This window comes from Lutjanus erythropterus, chromosome 16, assembly GCF_056507025.1.
Source record: "Lutjanus erythropterus isolate fLutEry1 chromosome 16, fLutEry1.hap2, whole genome shotgun sequence".
NCBI lineage: Eukaryota > Metazoa > Chordata > Actinopteri > Lutjaniformes > Lutjanidae > Lutjanus > Lutjanus erythropterus.
In genome coordinates, this window is record NC_139332.1 from 8,542,270 (window position 1) to 8,565,527 (window position 23,258).

At 37.7% G+C, this 23,258-nt stretch overlaps 1 protein-coding gene across 1 annotated transcript in view; it reads left to right on the plus strand.

Moving 5' to 3' along the window:
- The window catches only part of col22a1 (collagen, type XXII, alpha 1), a 99,333-nt gene that overhangs the window by 12,693 nt on the left and 63,382 nt on the right, over positions 1-23,258 (plus strand). The window contains exons 4-12 of the mRNA XM_084739836.1: positions 2,725-2,805; positions 16,217-16,328; positions 17,960-18,083; positions 19,339-19,614; positions 19,775-19,855; positions 22,045-22,161; positions 22,279-22,323; positions 22,430-22,492; positions 22,705-22,743. Of these exons, the coding sequence (XP_084595962.1) occupies positions 2,725-2,805; positions 16,217-16,328; positions 17,960-18,083; positions 19,339-19,614; positions 19,775-19,855; positions 22,045-22,161; positions 22,279-22,323; positions 22,430-22,492; positions 22,705-22,743 (938 nt within the window). The remainder of the gene's footprint in view (positions 1-2,724; positions 2,806-16,216; positions 16,329-17,959; positions 18,084-19,338; positions 19,615-19,774; positions 19,856-22,044; positions 22,162-22,278; positions 22,324-22,429; positions 22,493-22,704; positions 22,744-23,258) is intronic.

Here is a 23,258-nt window from a genome sequence, read left to right on the forward strand (position 1 = left end):
TTGTGACAAGCACAAGCGTTTCTTTCCTCTATAGCAGAATGATTATGTGTGGAGCCAGACCTTCATCCACAGTGTTGTGGAGACAGATCTGGCTATGCAAGAATAATTCCACGCCAGTGCAACAAAGGCAACAGGAATTTTGTTTACAACATTTAAAAAATTTGTTTAGACTGAACTAACAGACTATCGCCATACTAGCAGCTCTGCAAGGCACAGCAATGTGGTAACAGGAGACTTTGGCCAATCACAGTATGCAATTCAGGAGATAAAAAGTTGATTGTTGAGTCTCATTCCCAGGTCATCAAATGGGTTTGTGGCTTGAAGATAATGAGTTAATTGTTTATTGTCATACCCAAGTTCGTAAGCATTTAGTGTTCTGGGAATAAGACTCAAAAAACAGATATTTTTCCTCAGCATTGCTTACTGCATCTTTAACTTTCCTCACATATGTAAAAACACCTGGACTTTCACCCAGAAGACTACTGTTTGTGTCCTGTGTGAGACCAAAAGTCATAATTGCCTCATTGTAACTGAAGTATCAGGGCAGACCAAAAAGATGCCTTTGCCACCCCAGCTGTCATCCCAGTTTAGGACAGTTCTAGTTCAAAATACATATGTGAAAAGTTGAGGCTGGACAGAAATTTACAAGACTGAAATTCCAAAGTCAAAGTACAATGACATAATGTTCTTGAGTTGAAAACTGGGGGCAAATATTGATATGATTGTTTGCAGTTAAATCGGCATATATTTTTGCCACCCCTTGAAGTGTCCGTGCCACCCTCTTTCTCTAGATCCGCCCCTGTAAAGTATGTAACTTAACTCACGTGGCATATTTAACTCATGTCATATATGTAACTTATAGTGCATAACTAACATCCATATTTGGATCCAAACCATGATCATTTCCTAAACCTGACCAAGTAGTTTTGGTGCCTAAACCTGATTAAACTGCATCCACTTCTTAATGTTAAGCACATGAAAATGAAGGTCCAGTGCACCTGTCACTGGGACTCTCCAACTGTCATATATGTTGCTTTGGAAGTCAAGGTATGAGGATGTGAACAGTTTCCATAGGAAAGATTTCTCTGGCAGAGAGCAGCAGAAATTGTTGATAGTGTGGTCTGCGAAACTGTGTCTTAAAAGACAAGAAGATATTTAATTTATTAAATGTAAATTTTCAGTGTCATGAGACCCATAAACAAATCTCACCACATCCAAGTGACAAAATATGCTTGTTGTTTTTGGTAATTTGGGTGAACCGACCCTTTAAAAATGTCAAGCTCATGTCTAAGCCAATGTTTATGTCTATTAAACTAAATAGCACCCATATCTGCATTCTTTAGCAGTGAAGCTGGCATGTTGACACAAATAGAAAATATTCCTTCTGCCAATAAAAACTCGACCCACCAGTGTTGCCTTTCTCACTGTCACCACCAGCACTGAAATATGTGTGTTGAAATATAAAACTGTTACTGCTCCTCGGGCCTGTGGATGTGCCTGCTGCTCGCGTAGAGCCACCCTCCACCCACACACTCCACTCCCCAGACATCAGACAGGAGGGATGGGGGGCAGTCTGTCTGCGCCGGCGCTCTTCGGATCACATATCAGTCCAAAGGCTGTGTTTCTATGAGATCACCATTTCCTAAAACAATCCAACACTTCGCACCTTTTTCATCTGACCCGTCATAAAGTTTCAGAGTGACTGCTTCTTGTCAGAAAACGATAACACATGATTGGATTTCCACCAGTGAGACACAGTTACCAATGCAAGTGTTTAAACAGTTCCCTTTGCCTACCCTGCACTGTAAAAGTAAACTATTTGTTTCAACTTAAAAAAAAACTGAATTTAAATTTTAAGTTGACTGAATCTGAAAAGACAAGTTGAGGTAATTTTACAATGATTTAAATCAAATGAACGTTTCTAGTCAAATAAACCTGATATTAATTCAGGTGTACTTGGGAAAACATGTCTAATAAGCTTGATATATTAAGTTGAACCAACAACTCTTCAATCACACTGGATTTTACAAAGAAATTTGATTTCCTGTTACACTCGTCTCATTATTTCAAAAGTTAGAAGATGTTAGAAGAGCTTGTGTTTGTAAGTTCTGAGGTGTTCTGCACTGTAAAACTTTTTTGTGACAACTCAAAATTTCACCTCCTGCAACAGACTTTTTAGCTTTGAGCCCAAGTCAAATGCTTCAGTTTCAAAATAAAGTTTTTAAAAAGGTTTGGCTAACCTGTAATCTTTAGTTGAGATCATTTACATGTATTCTTTAGATAAACTTGAAAAACTCATGTTTTTCAAAAATTGGTCACAGTTTACTGTGAACCTTATATGTCGTTATTTGGGTCCCTACAATATTCACGATTATTTGCTTTTACTTCAGTTATTTTACTCAATCAGTTTTGAAATAGTTTAACTTAATTTAAAAGAGAGTCCGAGCTGAGCTCAAAGCTCAAAAATCTTTTGCAGTAAGTTGCCTTGAAATGTTGAGTTTTCTCAATGTTTTAATTTTTACAGTGTGAAAATAAATACTGGACCTTTTAGGTTTAACTAACTTGAATAAATTAAACTTGTTTAATTATGTTTAGTTAATGAGAAAAGATTAGTTGATTTGACTAAGTTCTTGTATGATTTTTTTTTTACAATGTGCGTATCCAGAACAGAATCACATCCTGATTTACAGCGTGTCTTACTGAGCTATTGTCTTCTCTCCTCAGATGTCCTGTGTCCAAACATGAAGGTTCAACCTGATCGGTTCAAGCCCAACAGTACCAGTTATGGTCTTGAAGAAGTTCCAGGTATGTGCAAAGTGCTGCTTTTCTAACGGCAACATGCAGCACTGGCAGTGCTCGTCAACCACAAAGTCAACTCTTTATTTTTGAAAGCATTTCCTACACTCCCACATTTAGCTTTAAACAAAGAGATACTTTTTTATATGCAAAGATTTAGACAGTTTTCACTTGCAGTTTTCTCTCTGATTGGAAACTGAATTGGTTTTATTCATGACTGGAAAAGTGCTATTTTTCTGGCTCATTCATCTTTCATTCTAACCCTTATAAAAATTCATAATGCAAAAACAAAATGCTCGAATTTGCCTGCATTTTCCCACTTTACATTTTTGAAAGTCTATTTTCTAGGCTATTTTTTAATATCAGGGACCAATTACAAAATTCATTAATCTGAAAGATGGCAAAAGATGCCTCATACCAGATTTATTTTACTAGCTAATTTCCATGTGTAATCCTAGGCAGGTGAAAGGAAACAGTAAAATACAGAGCAAAAACTGTCATCAAACAAAACTCTCCAACTATATATTCGTATTCACACACACATACAACTAATGATTTTAGCATGATTTAAAGCATGATCTGTAAAATGTCCCCTGTTGGCTTAGTGGTCCCCTGTTGGTGAGTGTGCAACAACACCAAGGTCCTCTGTTGGACAGGTACAGTGCACACCATTACATTCATTTCCATATGGAAAAAAAAAATCAATAAGTAGAAGCAGAAAAAGCGAATAAATGAATTTGTGAAAGGCTTCTGTTAAAGGCACATTTCACCCAAAAATTATTTATATTTAATATTTATTTCTTACCTGTAATGCTCTTTATCCATCTAGATAGTCTGGATGTGAGTTGCAGAGTTTTGGTGATATCGGCCATAAGAATATAATATAATGTAACCAGATGGCACACGGCTTGAGGTGCTGAAAGTGGCAAAAATAGAAATTTGAGAAACTCACTAATCCACAGACCTTGTTGTTAACAGTTTAATGTAGGAGCTACTTTCTTTCTACCAAACCACAAATGCCTACTGTATCACTGAGTAGTAATTAAGGCATATCTACTCATGGACAAGAGGCTTGTATGAACTTTCATGGCGTTCTCCTTGGCTGAGTTGCAACACTAGCACCACTGTGCTAGCTAGCGCTATGATCCAGTTGGCAGGTGTAGCTCTGTAGAAAGAAAATAGTTCCTACATGAAACTGCTCACAACAAGGTCCGTGGATTATCTTGGGTCAGTGGAACATGATTTCTGGAAAGACACACTGATGTTGAATTTCTTTTGTTTGTTGAATTTGCTTCAAAAGTATATTTTTGGTACTTTCAGCATAACAAGCTGAAGTCCATCTAGTTCCATTATATTGGAGAGAAGGCAGACATATCTCCAAAATTCAGCAGCTCACACCGAATCATTCTAAATGGATAAACAGCTGTACAAGTAGGAAGAAAAAAATACATATTTTTTTATTTTTAACTTTTCTCAAGGAGGGAAAACCTGCAAACACACTGGTATATTTCTTTGAATGCGGCTGTGATGTTCAAGTTCAGCACTTGACCTAGTCATCTACCAAGAGAAGCACATTACTAGTCTTCCATCAGCTGATGTTTTTTTTTTCCTATACTCCAAGCTGCTGTGAAGGTTTCTCAGAACTCTAGAATAGCGTTTATCCAGAAAGGTCGGATGTTGTTATAAGAGTGTCTTTTGGGGGATCTGAGTTCCTGTCTATGTCTTCCACCCACATCCATCACGCTAAGAGAAAAAACAGATGCCCATGACTGTTGGGACTCCTGCTATGTTGAACTTCACGGAAAGAGAGATGTCAGAGCAGTGAGAGTTGTGTTTTACAAAGTTTAACACATTTGGCTGGCACCTGTGTTGAAACAAGGGGGCAACTGATGTGGATGTTTGATAGCAAATTACTGACATTTTGCTGATGGACTCTTCAGTGCCAGTATTCAGATATTTCTTTCCCAAAATTGAAGTAGTTCTTGAGAAATGTGTTCTTGTCGGGCTATAAAAGTCTCTATAAAACAGAAATTCATCTAACCTGCATGTTTTGGGGCAAAGGGAGGAAACCAGAGCACCTGGAGGAAATTCATGCAGACATAATATGAACTCCACACAAAAAAACAAACAGACTGACAATCTGTCTGTGAAGTACTTTTTTCCCATAACAGTATTGACAACTGAGCCAAAAAAAAGCAAAAAAAAAAAAAAAAGCAAGAGAATGAAATGTCTTTGCAAGACTAAAACCATCAGAGATGGCTGAGAATGACAAGCTGATATATTACAGTGATACTTAATATGCTCTTTCCTTCTTTCAAATCCCATAATGATACAACTGTTAGCTGCTGTATTCACTTTCAAGGAAGTGCACACTCAACATGTGAATTTAACTGTCTACGCAAGTGTCTATGTGTGATATATGTTTGTATAATGATGTGTGATGCAGCAGTTATGAGTCCAAAACAAATTTCCCTGTGGGACAATAAACCTCACTTTACCTTACTTTTGCTTAAAGCCAATCAGAAGTGGAAAAAGTATTTAGATCTTTTATTTATGCTTATTTAAAGTACTCATTATGCAGAATTGTCCCATTAAAGCTTAGTGATGCTATACATATATATTACTGTATTATTGGCAGGGCTGTCCCATCCTTGTCAGATTTGGCCATCCTATACAACTATTCAATGATTTGTCCTTTTTGTTTTTTACAGTGCAGTGCACCACACTAAATTCCTAAATGAGCCCACATGAATATGTTTTACCAGTTAGACTTGTTGTGTTTTAGTGCCTTTCTTCATCTGTGATGTGAATAGTTTCACACAGTCAGAGAAATTTAAAGTGGACGTCCACCTATAGTTCAGTTATAAAATCAGCAGACCTGTGGAGCTTTTCTCTTGAGGCTGCAGCTGCTGTCCAGCATCACCTGCGCATCACCGTGCTTCTTTATGCCATGAATTTAAGGATTTGTTTGAACCAAACGAGAGTTGATTATAGTTGGGACAGTGGAAAGACGAACCAAGAAGTTATTGGTGAGTTTTATTTAGCTTCTGTAATGTCTGAGTGAAGCTGACGATGATGCAGAAGGAGTCTGGTGAGTTTGGCGAGAGCAATTAAATGGCAGTTCCTGGTTAAGCCAAGCATATCTTAAGGTCTCTTATAGTTGTGATCCTTTCTGTAATGTTGTCAGACAGTAACAGTAACAATCTGAACTGGTCAATGACAAAACCAAGTACAATAAATAAGCAAACATGCAAGCGTCACCTGCTTTGTGTGCTCTGTGCGTGCGTCTGCATGGATGAGGTGTCTGACAGCGCGTCATGCTGCTCTGCGTTTCTATCTCTCTTCTCCTCTTCCATCACAGTTAGTTTTGTGGTGATTTAGAGACTCGGTTTGTAAAGTTTACAAAAAACAAGAGCTGAAACTTGTTTACCAACTTCTTCTTTCACCCCGTCTCAGCAGTCAACAGACAGCACATAAGTGCACCAACTAATTTAAGAAGAGATGTATGATCTCCTTCAATTCCTCCCTGTGCTTTTTTGTAATCTTTTATCCTGTAGCTGTAACGCACACTTCCTGACAAACAATGCTCAACTGGAGGAATCTCTGCCGACTACGAGGCTCTGACCAATGATTCTAATCTTAATCATCAACTACCAGGTGGCAGCCCTAATTACTGGATGTTTAAAATGGATACAGTTTGGAGTAAAAGGTACAATACCTCAAATATAGTAGAGTGCAGCATGGAATTACTAAGGAGCATATAATGAAAATGCTAAATTAGTTAGTAAGTTTGACAAAACTATAGTAAATGTACTTTTTCACCACTGAAGCCAACTTAGTGCTGCCCCACCATCATGCAGGGAACAGCCCGCCCTCACCAGAATAACAACCATATAGGTGTCTGTGCAAACACCTAATTACAACCCATATTTACATTTACTGCTGGGCGGTGACTTCTCGTGGCTGTAGTAATTATGACTGGAGCAAAGGAGGAAGTCAGGTGGTGTAGTATATAGAGCAACAAAGTCTGCATAGGAGGGACGTTAGGGTGAATAGATGGTCAACTCACCCAGGCAGCTTTCCGTGTGAATCTAAAAGCCAGTATGTATGTAACTTAAAGTATGTGCGTAATTGAATTTATGTTATGTATTTAAATCCAAACCATAATCTTTACCTAGACCTAAGCAAGTAGTCTTGGTGCCTAAACTTAACCAACCTGTGACCATTTCACGGCCACATGACAACAAAGATCTGGCACGACAAAGATCTGGAACCCTTGTCGCTGGTACTCGCCAACATTCACATATGTCATTTTGGGAGTCAGTGGTAAACTACCTATTCTGTCATTTAGGTATGAGGACGTGTTGGTAGAGAAAACCTAAAGTTTGAGTTGACTAATTGATACACTTGCAAGTGAAAGCAACATTTCGGTCAAAGTGAAAGAACAGCCAATCAAGGATGATTTGGCAGCACAGAGCAAAGGAGTAGATGACAGCATCACTTCCCACTGTCGAGACATATTATCAGATCCTCTCCGTTGGGCAAGTGCTAATTATGTGGTTATGCTTTTCCTCTAAACCGCAGAGGAATAAGAACAAACTTTAGATAAATCACTGAAACCACTCATGTTTTCTTAAGCAGATGTACCACTTTGTCAGATGTGCTGTAAGCACTCTAATTGGAATAAATCCTTTTAGGCTGTGTTTTGTTTGCCTTTCTTTCTTCCAAAAGTCTTGCTAAAGTTCCCCCCAAAAAGTTTTGTTCCACTTGAAAATTATATGAGAAAATCTTTTGTTGTAACCAAAAGCTTGGTTATTGTGAAATACAGTCTAAGTATACTGTACATTGATTTATACTGGTTTTACATGTAGCTGCCAGCACCACAAATTAAATGCTGCTCCCTAAAAGCTACAGTCACTATAATCTTTTTGAATACTTACTGTCATGTAGATTGTGTGAGATTACTAATTCTCTCATGGATTTCTACACTATAACTGTTCCCACAGTGTGAACCCAGGACGGACCACCAGGAGTATATGAAAAATATTCTCACCAAAAATATGAACTCAGCACACTGTTTTTGCTCCCATTTTTCATCAGCTGAAGTAAAAAAAATCTCTGACTTCTTTTGTACACACAACAGGTCTGTTTCTCCCAAATTTTGTTCACAAATTTGTTAAAATCCATGTTTGTGAGAACATTTCCTTCAGCAAGATAATCAATCCACCTGACAGATGTGCCATATAAATCATTGCACAGATGTGTCAAAGACACAAAAAGACACTCTATGTGACTTTTAATCTAAAAAAAAAAAGAAAAAAAGAAAAGTGGCTTTTTCGCATAGGGCTACAGATAAATTGGTTTCCCAGAAGGGTAAAGTCATGACCCGCTGTACTCTGCCTCTGATTGGCTAGTACTTGTTGCCTTTGTTGGTTGGGTTGGTTAAGTTTAGGAATGATGAGTGATTGCTTAGGGTAAGCCAATCAGAGGCAGAGTACAGCGGTTCATGACTTTGCCCTGTGAAACAGCCACAGTTCCATGCCAGAATAATGTCTTTTCATAAGACCAAACATGACATTTTAGAGTGTCCTTTTATTGTGACCACATCTGTATCATCATCATACTGTTTAATCAATACCTTGATATGCCATATCTGTCAGGTAGATGGATTGTCTTGTTGCTCACTAACATGGATTTGAACAAATTTGTGAACAAAATTTGAGAGAAAAAAACTTTTGTGTGCATCGAAGAGATCTTATATATTTTTTTTAACTGATTTGCACAGAAAAAATATAAATATGGCATTTATATTTTTGTTGAGTATAATTTTAACTACAGTAACTAATTACAGCTACTAAAATTATTGGAATTAAATCATTTCTTTGGGTACTTGCTCTTTTTTCAAGTGTGTAATTTCACTTGTACTAAAGTAAACATCACACTATGTAATCTACTTAGAATTACAGTTACAAATAAAATCATAATTGAGTGCTGGGTACAAATTGAAGTAATGTCCAAACCTTTCATCTGCATTTTTGTAGCCAATAAGGCTGTTTGATCACAAACACAAATGAGAATGAATGAAGAAAAACCAAACAACTGAGGTTTGGAGAGGCAGCGTGAACACTGGGCAGAACAGACCTGGAGCAGGGATTAAGTTAGATTTAAGATTTATATGAGAAACAGAAACCGCATTGATTGAATGGCTGCTATTGATAATGCATGAAACATCAACGTTTCAAAAGTAACTAATACTCTTAGTAGTTTTTAAGATTTTTTTCTACTAGGAGTTTCACAGAAAAATCAACTAGTTGACTATCAAAACTAATAGTTGGATTAAACAGGATTTAAGGCATTTAGAGAAGGAAAGTCTTACGTTGTCCTTGTCAAGAAAGCAGTTGCATTGTTTGTACAGTCCAACAGCTCAGACAAGCTTGCTGGGTGTTTAGTCCAAACAGATTTGTCATTTGTAAACAGCCACTTAGAGCCAATCAAGGACTCTGGTATTACACCTACTGCCAGGTTGGTCCAGTCTACATTAGTTAACCATTTACTGGCTGTTTTTTAGACTTTTGTGATGAGAATTGGTCATCGTTACAGAGTAAAATAATGTATCTACTGTGACTGGTTAGTTAGTCAACTAGTCGACTACTTGTTGGCGATGACTACTAAAATGCAGTAGTCGTGTACTAGTAATGCCCTACTTTATACTTTAAACCTTTATGACCTACCATAGAACAAGTCTGCCAGAGCATAGCTTTACATTTGTACATGCTGTAGTACCATTTTTTGTAGCATTTTAGCATTTTGCTATACATCAATACAAGCCTTATATCCCAAATTTTGATATGTATGCTAAAAAGTGCAATAAATTAAATGAAAGCCCTTTTTACTGTGTTGAAACATGCACACCGGCGGCCTGGATTATAATGTTTTTGTTGTGTGTGCTTTTACTGGATTCCTGCAAACCCATTAGTGGAAGGAAACAGCACTCTGGGACACGTTGAATGCATGATATGTAAGTGTAACTCCTCCGGTTTTATATGCAAAAAGAATCATTGCTCTATCTGATTTTGTTGCAATTCTACCAGCGTTTAAAAATAGATATGCAAATGGGAGCGCAGTTTTTTCAGTAATGTAACAATACTTCTTCTTGAGTACAGAGTTTTTGTACTCGTTCCTCCACTGGTTGAGTCATAATCAGAACTGAGAGACCAAACTTGCACGGGGCCTCACTTGGGGCAAAATGTTATCACACAGTGGTCTGAGGTCAGACGCTCCCTGACATGACAAAGATGTCCGGGGTTTTCCCCAAATGCACTGAGTCTGTAACTGTGGCCTCGCTTGAAGACATACATTGTCTTAAGTAAAGTTTTTTCAGGTTGTGGCTGAGCACATAGAGATTTTCCTTACTTATAGAGGAGTAGTAGTATTTATCGTCACTACACCAGCAGCTGCTGTACACTCCCATTTATAATTACACAACAAATGCTCTGTACACTGGTGCAGAGACAGTGTAATTCTCCGTGAGAAATGTCAAGACTATTTGCCGCTGATTACGATTTGACAGCGAAGAGGCCTTGTGGTTTGAGTCAGACTTGTGTTTATCATGGGCTGTCTAGTCTGACCCCTCGGGGTATTGAGCGCACACAGGAGGCTGCAGAGCATCTCTGCGGCTCTGCGCTCGCTATCTCCTGCACAAATGCTGCCATCTGCTCTGATCAAAAGAACGCTGTGTGTGTATGCGTTTGCGTTTCCCAGTCGGTGAACTCATCTGGCTTTTCCCGCAGATCACCCCTTGGTCGTTCTTGGCTGTCCAAAATAACTTTTTTGGGTTGATTATACGCTATCGGCTGCCAGTCCAAATTACAGCTCTGCGCTGAGATGGCCCGCAAACAGCCAAAGAAACGGCGCGGTGAGCGAATGTGCACGATGCAGGAGTGGTGACAGAGGGGATCAGGGCCAGTGAGAGTCACAGCTGCATGGCTTCCTCGAGCAACCCTCCAACGAGACTGATGAGCAGCAAAACATCCCTTTTTTCAGATAGAGCTGAGCATTAGAAAACATCAGACGCTTGATCTTTTTACTTCCTAAAATGTCAGACTTCCACTTTGATTCAAAAGTAAGCCAAGCCCTTTAATATCATACTTTCTTCAGCAGATTTCAATAAGCTGCATGTATTCTGTTTTGCAAGTACAGGTGTCTCCTTTGGTTTTAACCATGGAGAAACACACACAAGTTCAGTGTAAACCCAAATAAGTTGGCAAAACTCAAAAAAAATGATTGCCACCTTTTTTTAATTGATAAACTTAAAGTTGGAGGTTATCAGAGCTTAAATATAGTTAGTGTTACATGTACTCTTTGATTATAGTTAAAATAATAAATAAATGATTGATCAAGCCAACTCAAATATTTTCAGTTAATGCAACTTCAGGCAACTTAGTTCAATAGAATTTTGAATTTTGAGCCCTATTCAAACTCTTGGAAGTTTCGAAATTTTTTTACCAACTAATAATGTTTTAATATTTTGTTGAGATAATGTACTTTTCCTCTTTAGATAAAATTGAAGCGTTGAGTTTTAAAAAACAAAAACAATGTGTAATTCAAAAATTGTTGGGTAAACTCATTGAAGTGACAGTGAATTATGGTTGATAATTTAATACTTTCAATTGCAACCATTTAATTATCAAGCGCCAAAAGAAAGAAATCAGGTTCATAGTTCACTGAACAATTTTTAAAATACGATAATTTACAACAATAAGATAAAAAGTAAATTAAAATGATAATAATAATAATAATAATAATAATAATAATAATAATAATAATAATAATAAAACTGCCTTGAAATTATGATGAAAGTTTTCTCAAATCAAATTGTGAGTTTTGTAACTTTTTACATGTTCAGTAAACTTCCCATCAATGAAAAATTAAGAGTTTAAGTTTGAAATTTTCACTACTTACAATTAATTCATGTGAGCATTCGTTTTTACAGTGTACCATTAGAGAACACAGCTACAATAATATCCCCGACTGCTCCAACACTTGGAGACATGCTGGTTATCCTGATTGAGACAACAGTATCATCTCTAGTCTGGATTTCTTTCCAGAAGTTTACAAAAGCATGCACATCAAAATAGAACATACTATATGCTGGACAGAAGAAGATGTCCAAAGAGGAGAAGCTAGGGACCACACACTAGATAATGCTTCCATGAACATTTATTCCTATACCACCATGTGATGTTTCAGGAGCAAGCTAGTGTGCAGACCCTATTAAGCATGTGGTGATGCTACAAAAACTATTGTTTAAAACAACTATTATTTAAAAAGTGGAAAGATACACAAATTAAAAGAGAAAATTCAGCAGTAATTTTTAATCTTCAGCAGTTAGTTCATTCCACATTTTAAGCTTGACAGCTCCTGCGTTTGAAGCTGATGACAGCCCAAAGTATCAAGCACATAAGCTGTGTTTTAAAACGGCACTTATTCACCACATTGATACTAAATTGATGACAAAAGGAAACCAACAATCAGGGGCCAAAATTAGCACCAGCCGCCAGCCAAATGCTTGTAAAATATTTAAGTGCCTGGTGGATTTACTTCACTCAACAGCCCCCAAAAAACAATGGTCATCTACTGAGTGGCTGTTAAATTTTGAACTCTCATTAGCTGTTTGGCCGGTGGACAAAAAGCTCAATTTAGCACCCTGCCTGGAACAAAACATGAGAAACCAAAGGCAAGTTGTTTGTTTTTCATTTAAAAATGCTTTCACAGCTCCAAGTCCAAGTTTTCCACATTTTATCCCATTAGTTTTGTTTTCACATTGCAATTATGTAAAAACACAACTATACATGACATACCTACATCCTGTCATCATCACCTATGTGAGCTGCATCACCCTGTACTTGCAATTGATTGGTTCATAGGCGGGCCTGCATCTGACAGTGTTGTCAGTTCATTCATTCCTTCATCTTCTTGTAAAATCACTGAAAAGTGTTGAAACTTCTTTTAATAAAGTTGTCTGACCCAATGTCAATTAAAAGATTGAATGGCATCTAGTGGAGAGCTTGCAAACATCGCCACCTCACCCTCCCCTTCCAAGTTCACAGGAGAAGCTATGGAGACTGCAAAACTCATGCAAAAAGCATATTGCTGTTTAGTAAAGTCAGAAAAAAGGTTCTTATGCGCCTAAAATGTATTTTTTAGGACCCTAATGATATCTAGTCAAGATTGACTAATATCCCATGAGATTGGTTTGGTGGCCATCTTGAATTGATGGCCATGTGAGTGGCAAAAACTTGCAATTTTCATATAGAAAGACAAACACACTTTTTCTTATAATTTTGACACTAGGAATAAAATAGACAGGTCAACGACATGATACAAACACTCTCTATTGGTGAAAAATATGAAAATAACAAAATTTAGGCTTATAACACTGTAATAACAACAATATTCTCTACTAGACACCATTAGGGTCCTAAAAAAACAAGTTGCCAAAAGAATCTATTTGGATGTATAGGAACCTATTTCTTCAACTAGACTAGTATCTAGAGCCAGTGTCTGGTTTTGTCCATTCTGGGCTACAGTAGAAACATGGTGCTTCAACATGGTGGCTTCTGTGGACATAAACAGCTCATTCTAAGGTGACGAAAACACAATTGTTCTTATTTTCAGGTTTATGCACTAATCAAAACACACTATCACATTACATTTCTGCCATAATTTAAATGTCATACAGACAGATCCTTAAAACACTTGGTCGTCCGCCTCTCCCCTTGTGTCCATGCAGATCATTTTGTTTTTTGGTTGCATTGTTTTTCTTTTTTCTGGTTCATTTCTAATGTTAAAACATTTTTCGTATGATTCAGATTTTTTGACCAATTACTGGAAGTCAACTTATAAATGGCATCCAAATGAAATAGAAGTGTATGAGAAATTTACCCCCACCCCAAGAAAAGGTCTTCATCACGTACAAACCGGCGCAGAGACACAGTTCACTCTGAGTGTAAGGAGTAGTCTGAGTGTATAGTAATGTGTCCTCAATAACAGTGCATCTGAGACACTTGGCGTCCTTTACTGACAGACAAAGTAGCTGTGGCGGACGGCTGATCCCCTCAGTTATCCAGTCGGCTCTGATGGCTCTTGTTTGTTCTGTTATTTTATACTCTGTTGCTAATGGCACAGGGGCAGCCTGTGTGTCTTACCACCTGTTTCCAGGCTATTTCTACTGACACCCACTAAGCTTGTGCCAGACTCTCACATTACCACCTTAATGCTCCAGTTTCCTCTTCTAAAGATTAGTGCACTGGTGTTAATATTCCCACCGGAAACCTTACATCTCATACGTTGAGCTGCTTGACTAAAAGGGTTGGGGAGTAATGGATTACATGTAACGGGATTATGTAATCACAATACAAAAAATGTAACTGTTACTCATTACAGTTACAGGAAAAAGTCATAATCAGACTACAGATAAATTTAGTAGACATGTGGATTATGAGCAGGATAAAAACTGTAGATACATTTTAAAATAAAGAATGGCATTATTTACAACATTACATTATTTCACAAGTCTCACAACACCATACTGGTCTCAGTGACATCAGCTAATTTTACAGTTTCCAATTCATAATCATACGCTCAAGTGAAAAAAGGCTTAATTTGGTGGAAATTTCAACATTATTTTGTCTTTAAATCAGAAAACAGGAACAACATCACCATACAGTGACAGTTCTGCCTTAAGCTGTGAAAATGCCATAATTATCCAAGAACTCAACATCTAATTTAAAAGAGACATTTACAAGTAACACCAACCACTAACATGAACTACACAGACTAATCACTAGTGTTAGCTACACAGACCACCTGCTAACATTTTCTACACAGACCAACCACTAACATTGGCTAAACAGACAAACTGCTAACTTTAGCTAGACAGACCAGCCGCTAACTTTAGCTACACAGACCAACCACTAACATTTGCTACAGACACCAACCGCTAACTGTAGCTACACAGAGCAACCACTAACATTACCTACACAGGCTAACTTCTAACGTTAGCTACACAGATCAACCACTAACATTAGTTACACAGACAAACTGTTAATTTTAGCTGCACAGAACAGCCACTAACATTGGCTACGCAGGCCAATTGGTAACATTGGCTTCATAGACCAACTACTACCATTAGCTACACGGACCAACCACTATGTTTAGCTACACAGACCAACTGCTAATGTTAGCTACACAGAACAACCATTAACAATAACCATACAGGCCAACTTCCAAATTTAGCTACACAGATCAACTGCTAACATTAGCTACACAAAGCAACTGCTAACTTTAGCTAAACAGAACAACCACTAACTTTAACTACGTATACCAACTGCAAATGTTGGCTACACAGAACAGCCGCTAATGTTAGTTACACAGACCAGCTACCAAGCTACACAAAGCAACTGCTAACAATAATTACACAGATCAACCATGCATGTTAGCTACATGTTAGTTAGCTAATCTGTCAGTACCACTACCACTGAAAAATACTTTGGGACTGTAGGTGGTGATGCTCATGACCAGGAGTTAAAGTATTGTGTGTGAATGGCATACAAAGTACATTGAAATGAGACATACAATAAACCTATGAATGTAAAAAACAAACAAACAATAATTTCACCAAATTTGGTACTAAGGTAATCATTATTTATTTATTATTGTGAGACTTGAATGAGGTTACTGACTACATTTTTTAACAAGTAATTAGTGATTGTATCGGGATATATTTTTGATGTAACCCTCCCAACCTTGATCACTAAGGCCATGCAGAAATATGTTTCAGCTGTCCTCATCCTGTTGCCTCACTGATGGCACAGTCTGCTTTTCAGAAGAGCTCAGTCCACACGACATGACCAGCAGCTTTCAGTCAGATCTGCTGGACAAATTGGCTGCATTACTGCTGTTCGAGCTCTCGTCCTGCTGGCATTGCCATAGCTACAGCACTTGTTTGTTGTACAAGGGAGTGTCCTTTCTAAACCACCTAAATATGGTCTGTGGTTACACCACTTCAAATCACACGCTGCAGGGCAACGTACACACACGTGCACACACTCCCAGACTCTCACACAAGGACCTCACCAGCCACGGCAACTAGTTTTTTCCTCTGGCAGCGAATCTAACATTACTATTTACAACCATTTTCCATTTATTCAGTAATACTGCGATTTTAATCTGCCTCCAAAAAGCCACAAACACAGTGGCTGCAGGGTGTGGTGGGAATGACCCAATTAAACCCTGGTATGCCCTGAGAAATCTGACAAAGCCATAACTCAACCTCACGACTTAAGAGCCCTGTGTGCTTATTTATGTGTGTGAGAGGCTGTCACGAGTCCAACTAGGCTCTTTTACTGTGTTGCTGCAGGGTTCGACCTGATGGACTACTTTAATGTGAGGGATATTCTGGGAACCAGAGAAGACGACGGCCAAAGTTCGTATGTTCGCCTCGGAACCATGCCCATCGTACAGCAGACGGAGTAAGTCATCATCTTGTTGTACTGTTGTACTGCAAAACAACACACTACACATTTTCTCCTAAATATTTGCCAAAATTTGACTTGGTGGAGTAAGTGACTCTGGAGAGGATCAGTGATTGTTGAGTCTGATTCACAGGTTCAAAGATGCTGGCATTTTGGGCTTTTACTCCACCTTTAAGTCTGACAAGATCTGTTAGGGAACCCCAGGGCAAAAATTTGTGGTTGGGGCCCTACTGACCTCTTGCCCCCTCTATGTACTGTGCATGTACACATGCACAATCCACAAGTACAGTTTGATAATATTACCTAGTGCAATATATTGTGTCTCATTTAGTTTGCATTTAGTTTGCTGCTTTGCACAAAATAGCTTTATGTAGGAATAAGCATAAAAAGCACATTCTTGATGGGGTGCCCCTATAGCTCAGTCGGTAGGGCGTGCGCACCATGTATTGAGGCTGTTAGTCCTCTGCAGCGGCTGCCGGTTCGAATCCCGCCTGTGGCTCATTTGCTGCGTGTCATCCCCTGTCTCTTCACCCCCCTTTCCTGTCATACCTTCAGCTGTCACTGTCAATAAAGGCAAAAATGCCCAAAAAATAACCTTTAAAAAAAAAAAAAAGCACATTATTGCTTAAAATAATAATGATGACAAAACTAGATTTTGACACAGGAACCCTAAAAGACAAGAAAACATAAAACAAGGAGAAATGTCCTGCTTGGTTCTGTCCAAACTCACAGATTCACCTACCAACACCTCTGAAGCTCACAAATAGACCTTTTCATGGCAGCCATATTGGAATGAACTAGTAGTGTAAACACAGGTGTTACCAATGATACAAGTTAAGGTCAGGTTCCATTTAGTGAACCAGAGCCTTTCCAGTGAGCCAACAAGCACAATAGCAGCACCCTGACTCTGTAACACCTGTGTTTATATTACAATGTCATGTCAAAAGGCTGCTGTGAAAAAGGCCTGTTGTGTATTAGCTACAAATAGATAGCAATAGGCACACCCCCAGTTTGGAGAAGTAGTAGGAGTATCAGTGTAGAGAGCAAAGCAATGTACTGCTGTGACTACTGACAGAGTCAGCAACGAAACCTTTTTTAGCCACCTAAAATAAAGGCCAACCAAAAGAATTACTATCAGTTTAGGTATATGCTATGTTTAGAATATTTTCATGTCCTTACCTTGCTGTCAGGCAGCCCTTTCTGATGGGAAACTGAAGTTGTTATGTCCATCTATGGTGGTCTAGAGTTACCGATCCACCTGTTTAATTTGTTTAATCTGTTTAATTTGTGTGTGTTATTGTGTGACATTGGTGTTTTAAAGAGTTAGTTCAAATCCACTTAGATGATACACTGACCATGGACAAGTACCTCATACAACCTCACATCAAATATCTGAACTATGCCTTTAAATCAATGCAGGTGGTGGATGTTGAAATATAATTCTGTTTTGTTCATAATCAAAATAATAGAATGTCACTCTGCTTAGGAAGCAGGGTCAGTAAAACAAGTCAGTTACTCTGTGAAACAGGGTTTGTGTATTAATGGGATCACTGCAACTGTGTGTTTATCATTGGAGTAAAATAAAGCACGGTTTATGTTAACAATAAGAATGTGCTTTTATTCTGCAGGGACGTGTTTCCTCAAGGGCTGCCCGATGAATACGCCTTTGTGACAACATTCAAGTTCAGGAAAACCTCAAGACGTGAAGATTGGTACCTGTGGCAGGTTTTTGACAAATATGGAATCCCACAGGTGGGTCAGCCCAATGAAAACAGTAATAAATGTGACTGTTATGTGTCTGGATTTAGCCAATTACATGGTCCACTTAGAACAGGCTCAGCTTACTGACGATTCATATCCTTTTTGAATTATTGGGTGCAAAACATGGAAATGGAGTATTTATTTCTGGCCAAGACAAATAAAATCAAATCCAGACTTCAGGTTATAATTTTTAAACAGAATCTGAAACTGTAATATTGTAATTCTTCATGTTACAGCAGTTTATCTTTTGGTAACACTTTATATTAAGGTGTCTGTAATAAACATTAGTTAATAGGTAGTAAAGAACATATAAGATGCTTATTAACATTAATCTGTGTTAACAAGACTGTAGAAGTGTTAATAATAGCATTATAACACACATTTATTGTTAGTTTATGACACATTTATGAACATTTTTAAGAAACTTGTTGACAGTTTATAGACTGCTCAAGAACATTAATAAAAGCTTTATGAGTTTCATATACCTGTTTATAATAGCATTACAAACACATTTATTGAGTTAAACTGACTCATTCATTGTTAAACCTTTACAAAGCTTTTGTTGTTACTTTATTAAGATTTCTACACACCTCACAATGCATTTATTATCAGTTAATTGTGCTTTTGTTGCCATCAGATCTAACATGTGATTATTTAATAAATCCTTTATTATACATTTATTAAGTATGCCGTTTTGGCTTTTGGATCTAAAGTGTGAACAATGCTTACTGAGGTCAATAAATCCTTCATGTGGGCTCAAAAGGTCTATTTAACCGCTAATAAGTGTGTAATAAACCTTAAGCATTGCTCACACTTTAGATCTAAAAGCCACAAAATGTGTATTTAACTGTCAAATGCATAATAAAGTATGTAGAACTCTTAATAAAGCAACAAAATAAGCTTATTAAAAATGACATTATAGGCAAGTTACTTAAACTCAAGAAAAGTTAACAATTTTAAGAAAGTTACATATAAATGTTAAGCATCATACAAGGCCCTTATTACTTGTTAAGTAACATGTACAGCCACCTCAATAAAGAATATCTTTTTTCCATACTTTACATGTGTTTACAGTATATTTTATAATAATAAAATTATTAGAAAACTTTGAAACTTTGTACCTGAATCGGTTGATTTAAGGTGGAGCTATTCTGTGTATTTCTCTAGCCCTATATCTTTACTTAAACTTGACCGTCTGTGTTTCTCAGCACCCATCATTAACATGATCCTGCCTCTGACTTGTCAGGTGTCCATCCGTCTGGACGGCGAGAACAAGGCGGTGGAGTACAACGCCGTCGGGCTGACAAAGGATGCTGTCAGAGCTGTGTTCAAGAACCCCGAAGTTGACAACCTGTTTGACCGCAGCTGGCACAAGATTGCCCTGAGCGTGGAGGCCAAGTCTGTGTCTCTGTACCTGGACTGCAAACACATCCAGACTCTGCCCATTGAAGACAGGGAGGACATCGACATCCAGGGGAAGACAGTGATTGGGAAGAGGCTGTACGACAGTGTGCCAATTGATGTGAGTCTTGAGCTAGTTTAATATACTCATGTAATGGAAAGTAGCATTATTAAAGTGGGTAGATGTACTTTTTTGACTCTGCTATATCTTCCATTGCAATGTGTGTAAAATGAGGTTATTTTCTTGATGTTAATCTGTTTGTTTGTGTGTGTTCATGCAGTTTGACCTCCAGAGGATGATGATTTACTGTGATTCCAAACACGCAGAGCTGGAAACCTGCTGTGATCTACCCAACGGACCTGTGAGTATTTTAGGCACTGTCTAAAATTGGGGAGATTAATTAGAGATTTGGTTGTCTACAAATATACTATATTACATAAATTGCAGAAGAGAGATGCTTGAAAAAGACTGGATTTGTTTGAATTAAAAGATACAGTCAGATAAATAGATTTGTTTCTAATTGCAGGTTACTTTAAGGCAGTAAACTGTATCTTTATCCCAGGCAACTCTCTAATTTTAAGCACCGAGACTTTTAGATTAAAAATACACACTTTTGTAAACCCTCTGAATACTGTTACAGGCTTCCACTTACAGGGCTAATCAGTTCTCACAACTGGTTCGCTGCTAGCTAAGCAGCTAATCTCAAAAACCCTAGAGTAGAATTACAATATTTACCATAAACCAAGAAATTAACTTCCATGGTCTCTGACATTTCTAAAAAATATGATTTAAAGGTTAATTAGATTTGGTTGTCTACAGATGTACTACTGCATAATAACTACATGAAAGCCTGAATTAAAAGTTACAGTCATGTAAGTAGATTTGTTTCTAATTGCAGCTTGCTTTAACACAAAGCTGTCTTGTCTTTATTCTAAGCTAGTCTCTCACTGAAAACACCTTTTAGCCCCCCTCCCCAAAAACCACAAAAGTTATAACATTCAGTTTTTGGATTCGTTACCTATACAGCTCTCATACCACCAGGCTAATTTTGTAAACCCTGTGAATATTATTAAAGGCTTCAACGACAGAACTAATCAGATGTGCTCATAACAAGGCAGTAGTGGCTAGCTGCTAGCTGAACCCAAAAACAAAACAAATCAGCTGTATCAGTGACAAATATATGTCTTTCCAGTCACAAGGGCACATAAATAAGCATGTTTCAGATCTCTTTGAATTAAAAGTTACAATCATATAAGTAGAGTTGTTTCTAATTGCAAGTTACTTTAACACAAAGCTGTCTTGTTTTTATCCCAAGCTAGTCTCTAATTTAATGCATTCAGATTTTAGGTTAAAAACACCCAGCTAGGTTAACACGAACATTCAGTATTGGGATTTGTTACCTATTGTAGCTAACATACAACCAGGCTAATTTTGTAAACCGTCTGAACTCTGTCTCAGGCTTTTAATATGATGTAATCACAAGGCAGTGGTGGATAGTTGCTAGCTACGCGGCAACACTCAAAAACAAAACTAATCAGCTGTATCAGTGACAAACTTATGACTTCCTGGTCACAAAAGCACATAAGTCAACCACTTATATTCAGTTGAGCCAGCCAGACTTACATGTGAAGGTGTAATTTAACATTTTAGTGATTATGTCTGGAGTCTGTAGTTGGCTAGCAACCTTGTGGTGAAAACAAGAGCCCATAAAGTCACCACACCTGTCATTGTTAGCTAAGGTATAGTTACAGCATACAATTTTCCTGTAAAGCCATTTTTAACACTGTTTTTTGAGTGAAACAAATAACATACAAAGTGTTAATTAGTTAGCTTTAAACTGAGTATTGCTAGCTGTATTTTTAAACTTTAGAGCCAGGGTAGCTGTTTCCACCTATTTCTTTATCTAGTTTTAAAATCAAGCAGAGTTCTGCTGTATTATTAAAAACTAATCTATTTAGTAAATTTGAGTTTATTGATATAAACTCAAGATAAAGAATTTAATCAATATGGATGTGTATGCTTACCAAAATTAAAATGAATATTGTGAGTGTTTCTGAAAGGGACAGGGGGATCCATTTGGCTGCTTTGTATTCCTTAACAAAATATTACATTGTTTGCTAGCTAACTGAGAAGTTGACAAAATGTTATATTGTTTGCCAATTAGAGAAAAAGTTCACAAAATGTTATGTTTGCTGGCTAGCCAAAAAGTTAAACCATTACATATGTTGGTAACTAGCTAAAATCTTAAGAAAATGTTACATTATTGGCTTGCTAGCTAAAAACTACATCAGTTTTTATCTCCTCATCTCCTCCTTTGAGAAAAAATGTGAATTTTGCCAGTCAGAAACTAATTTTTCAGATTGTGCCAACATCATATGAATGCAGGATTAATGACCATAAAAGTGTGATGTCCCCTGAAAGACATTTGAAAAAGAAAGACAAATCATTGTGGCTTAAGGCTCATCAGCTCCTCTTGCCACTTAATTCAAACCACCACGCTCTCTTTTTATGGTTTGATGATCACTGTTGGCTTAAATATTCTCTTTTCAGTGCCCTAAAAAAGTTGTTACAGAGGCCCCGCCTGTCCAGATCCCCACTCCAACACCTACAGTTGGCGAGCAAATACGAGGACCTCAAGTGAACTGCTCCTGTCCTGCAGGAGACAAGGTAAGACCACCTCACTTAACCAGCCTTTATCCCTGCCTATTATTTCCATGGATGAGTGGGAATCCTCTCTTTACTGGATTTTTCGAAAGACGTCTTTATTATTTTCATTTCTCACAGGGAGAGATCGGCGCACCCGGTGTTGCAGGTCCTAAGGGTGAAAAGGTCATCTACCATTGCCTTTAACTACTAGCCTGTGTGTGAAACTACAGTTTCATTATGTTGCGGAGTTGTTTGCTCTACTTTTTATAGTGTGAACATACATTTTCAGGGTGACACTGGCTCTAAGGGTGCCATCGGACCGCCTGGAATCAAAGGAGCAAAAGGAGAAACTGTATGAAAACTTAAAGTGTGCACATTTATGAGTTTTCTTTTAATGGAGAGATAACGGCTAATTGATTGATAGTTTCAAAGCTTTCTTGGTACTGTAGATATGCTATCATACACATTTCATTTATTCCAGATTGCATGCCTTCCAGCTATTATCTCATCTGCTCTTCTTTCTGCCTCGATAATAATTGATCCTTATCGATTAATTATTTGCAGGGCAGAGTAATCTCTGTCAAAGGTGACAGAGGTGAGAAGGTAAGTAAACCTGCTCTCACTGATGCTGCATGAGCATCACATAAACCCAAATATATGTTTGTCTTCGTGCATATTTATATGCATGTAAATCTTATAGACACAATTTTCTGCTTTCTTTCTTTAAAAAACTCTATTTCACCCATTCTTGAGAATTAGAACAAAGCTGTATTTTGAGGGAGCTTTGATATTTACTCTTGAATTATGATGGGGAAATATATTTTTGAGATCAAACTTTTGGCTATTAAAACTTTTAACAGGCCAGCCTCATAGTGATTAGAGTTTATGTTAAATGTAGACGTCAGCATGGGTGGTTTTAGGTGTGACAACAGCGAGAACCGTCCATAGAAGCGACTCATCTCGAACAAACAATGGCAGCTCCTGAAGAGGTTAGCATCCAATTGCCTGCCAAGTGTTAAAAGTGCCTGCCTTTTTCCAAACGGACTTCCCAGATGGTTCTGTGTAACTAACCAACTGGTGTGTCAAGGGCCAACATTGTCATAAAAAATACGATTATA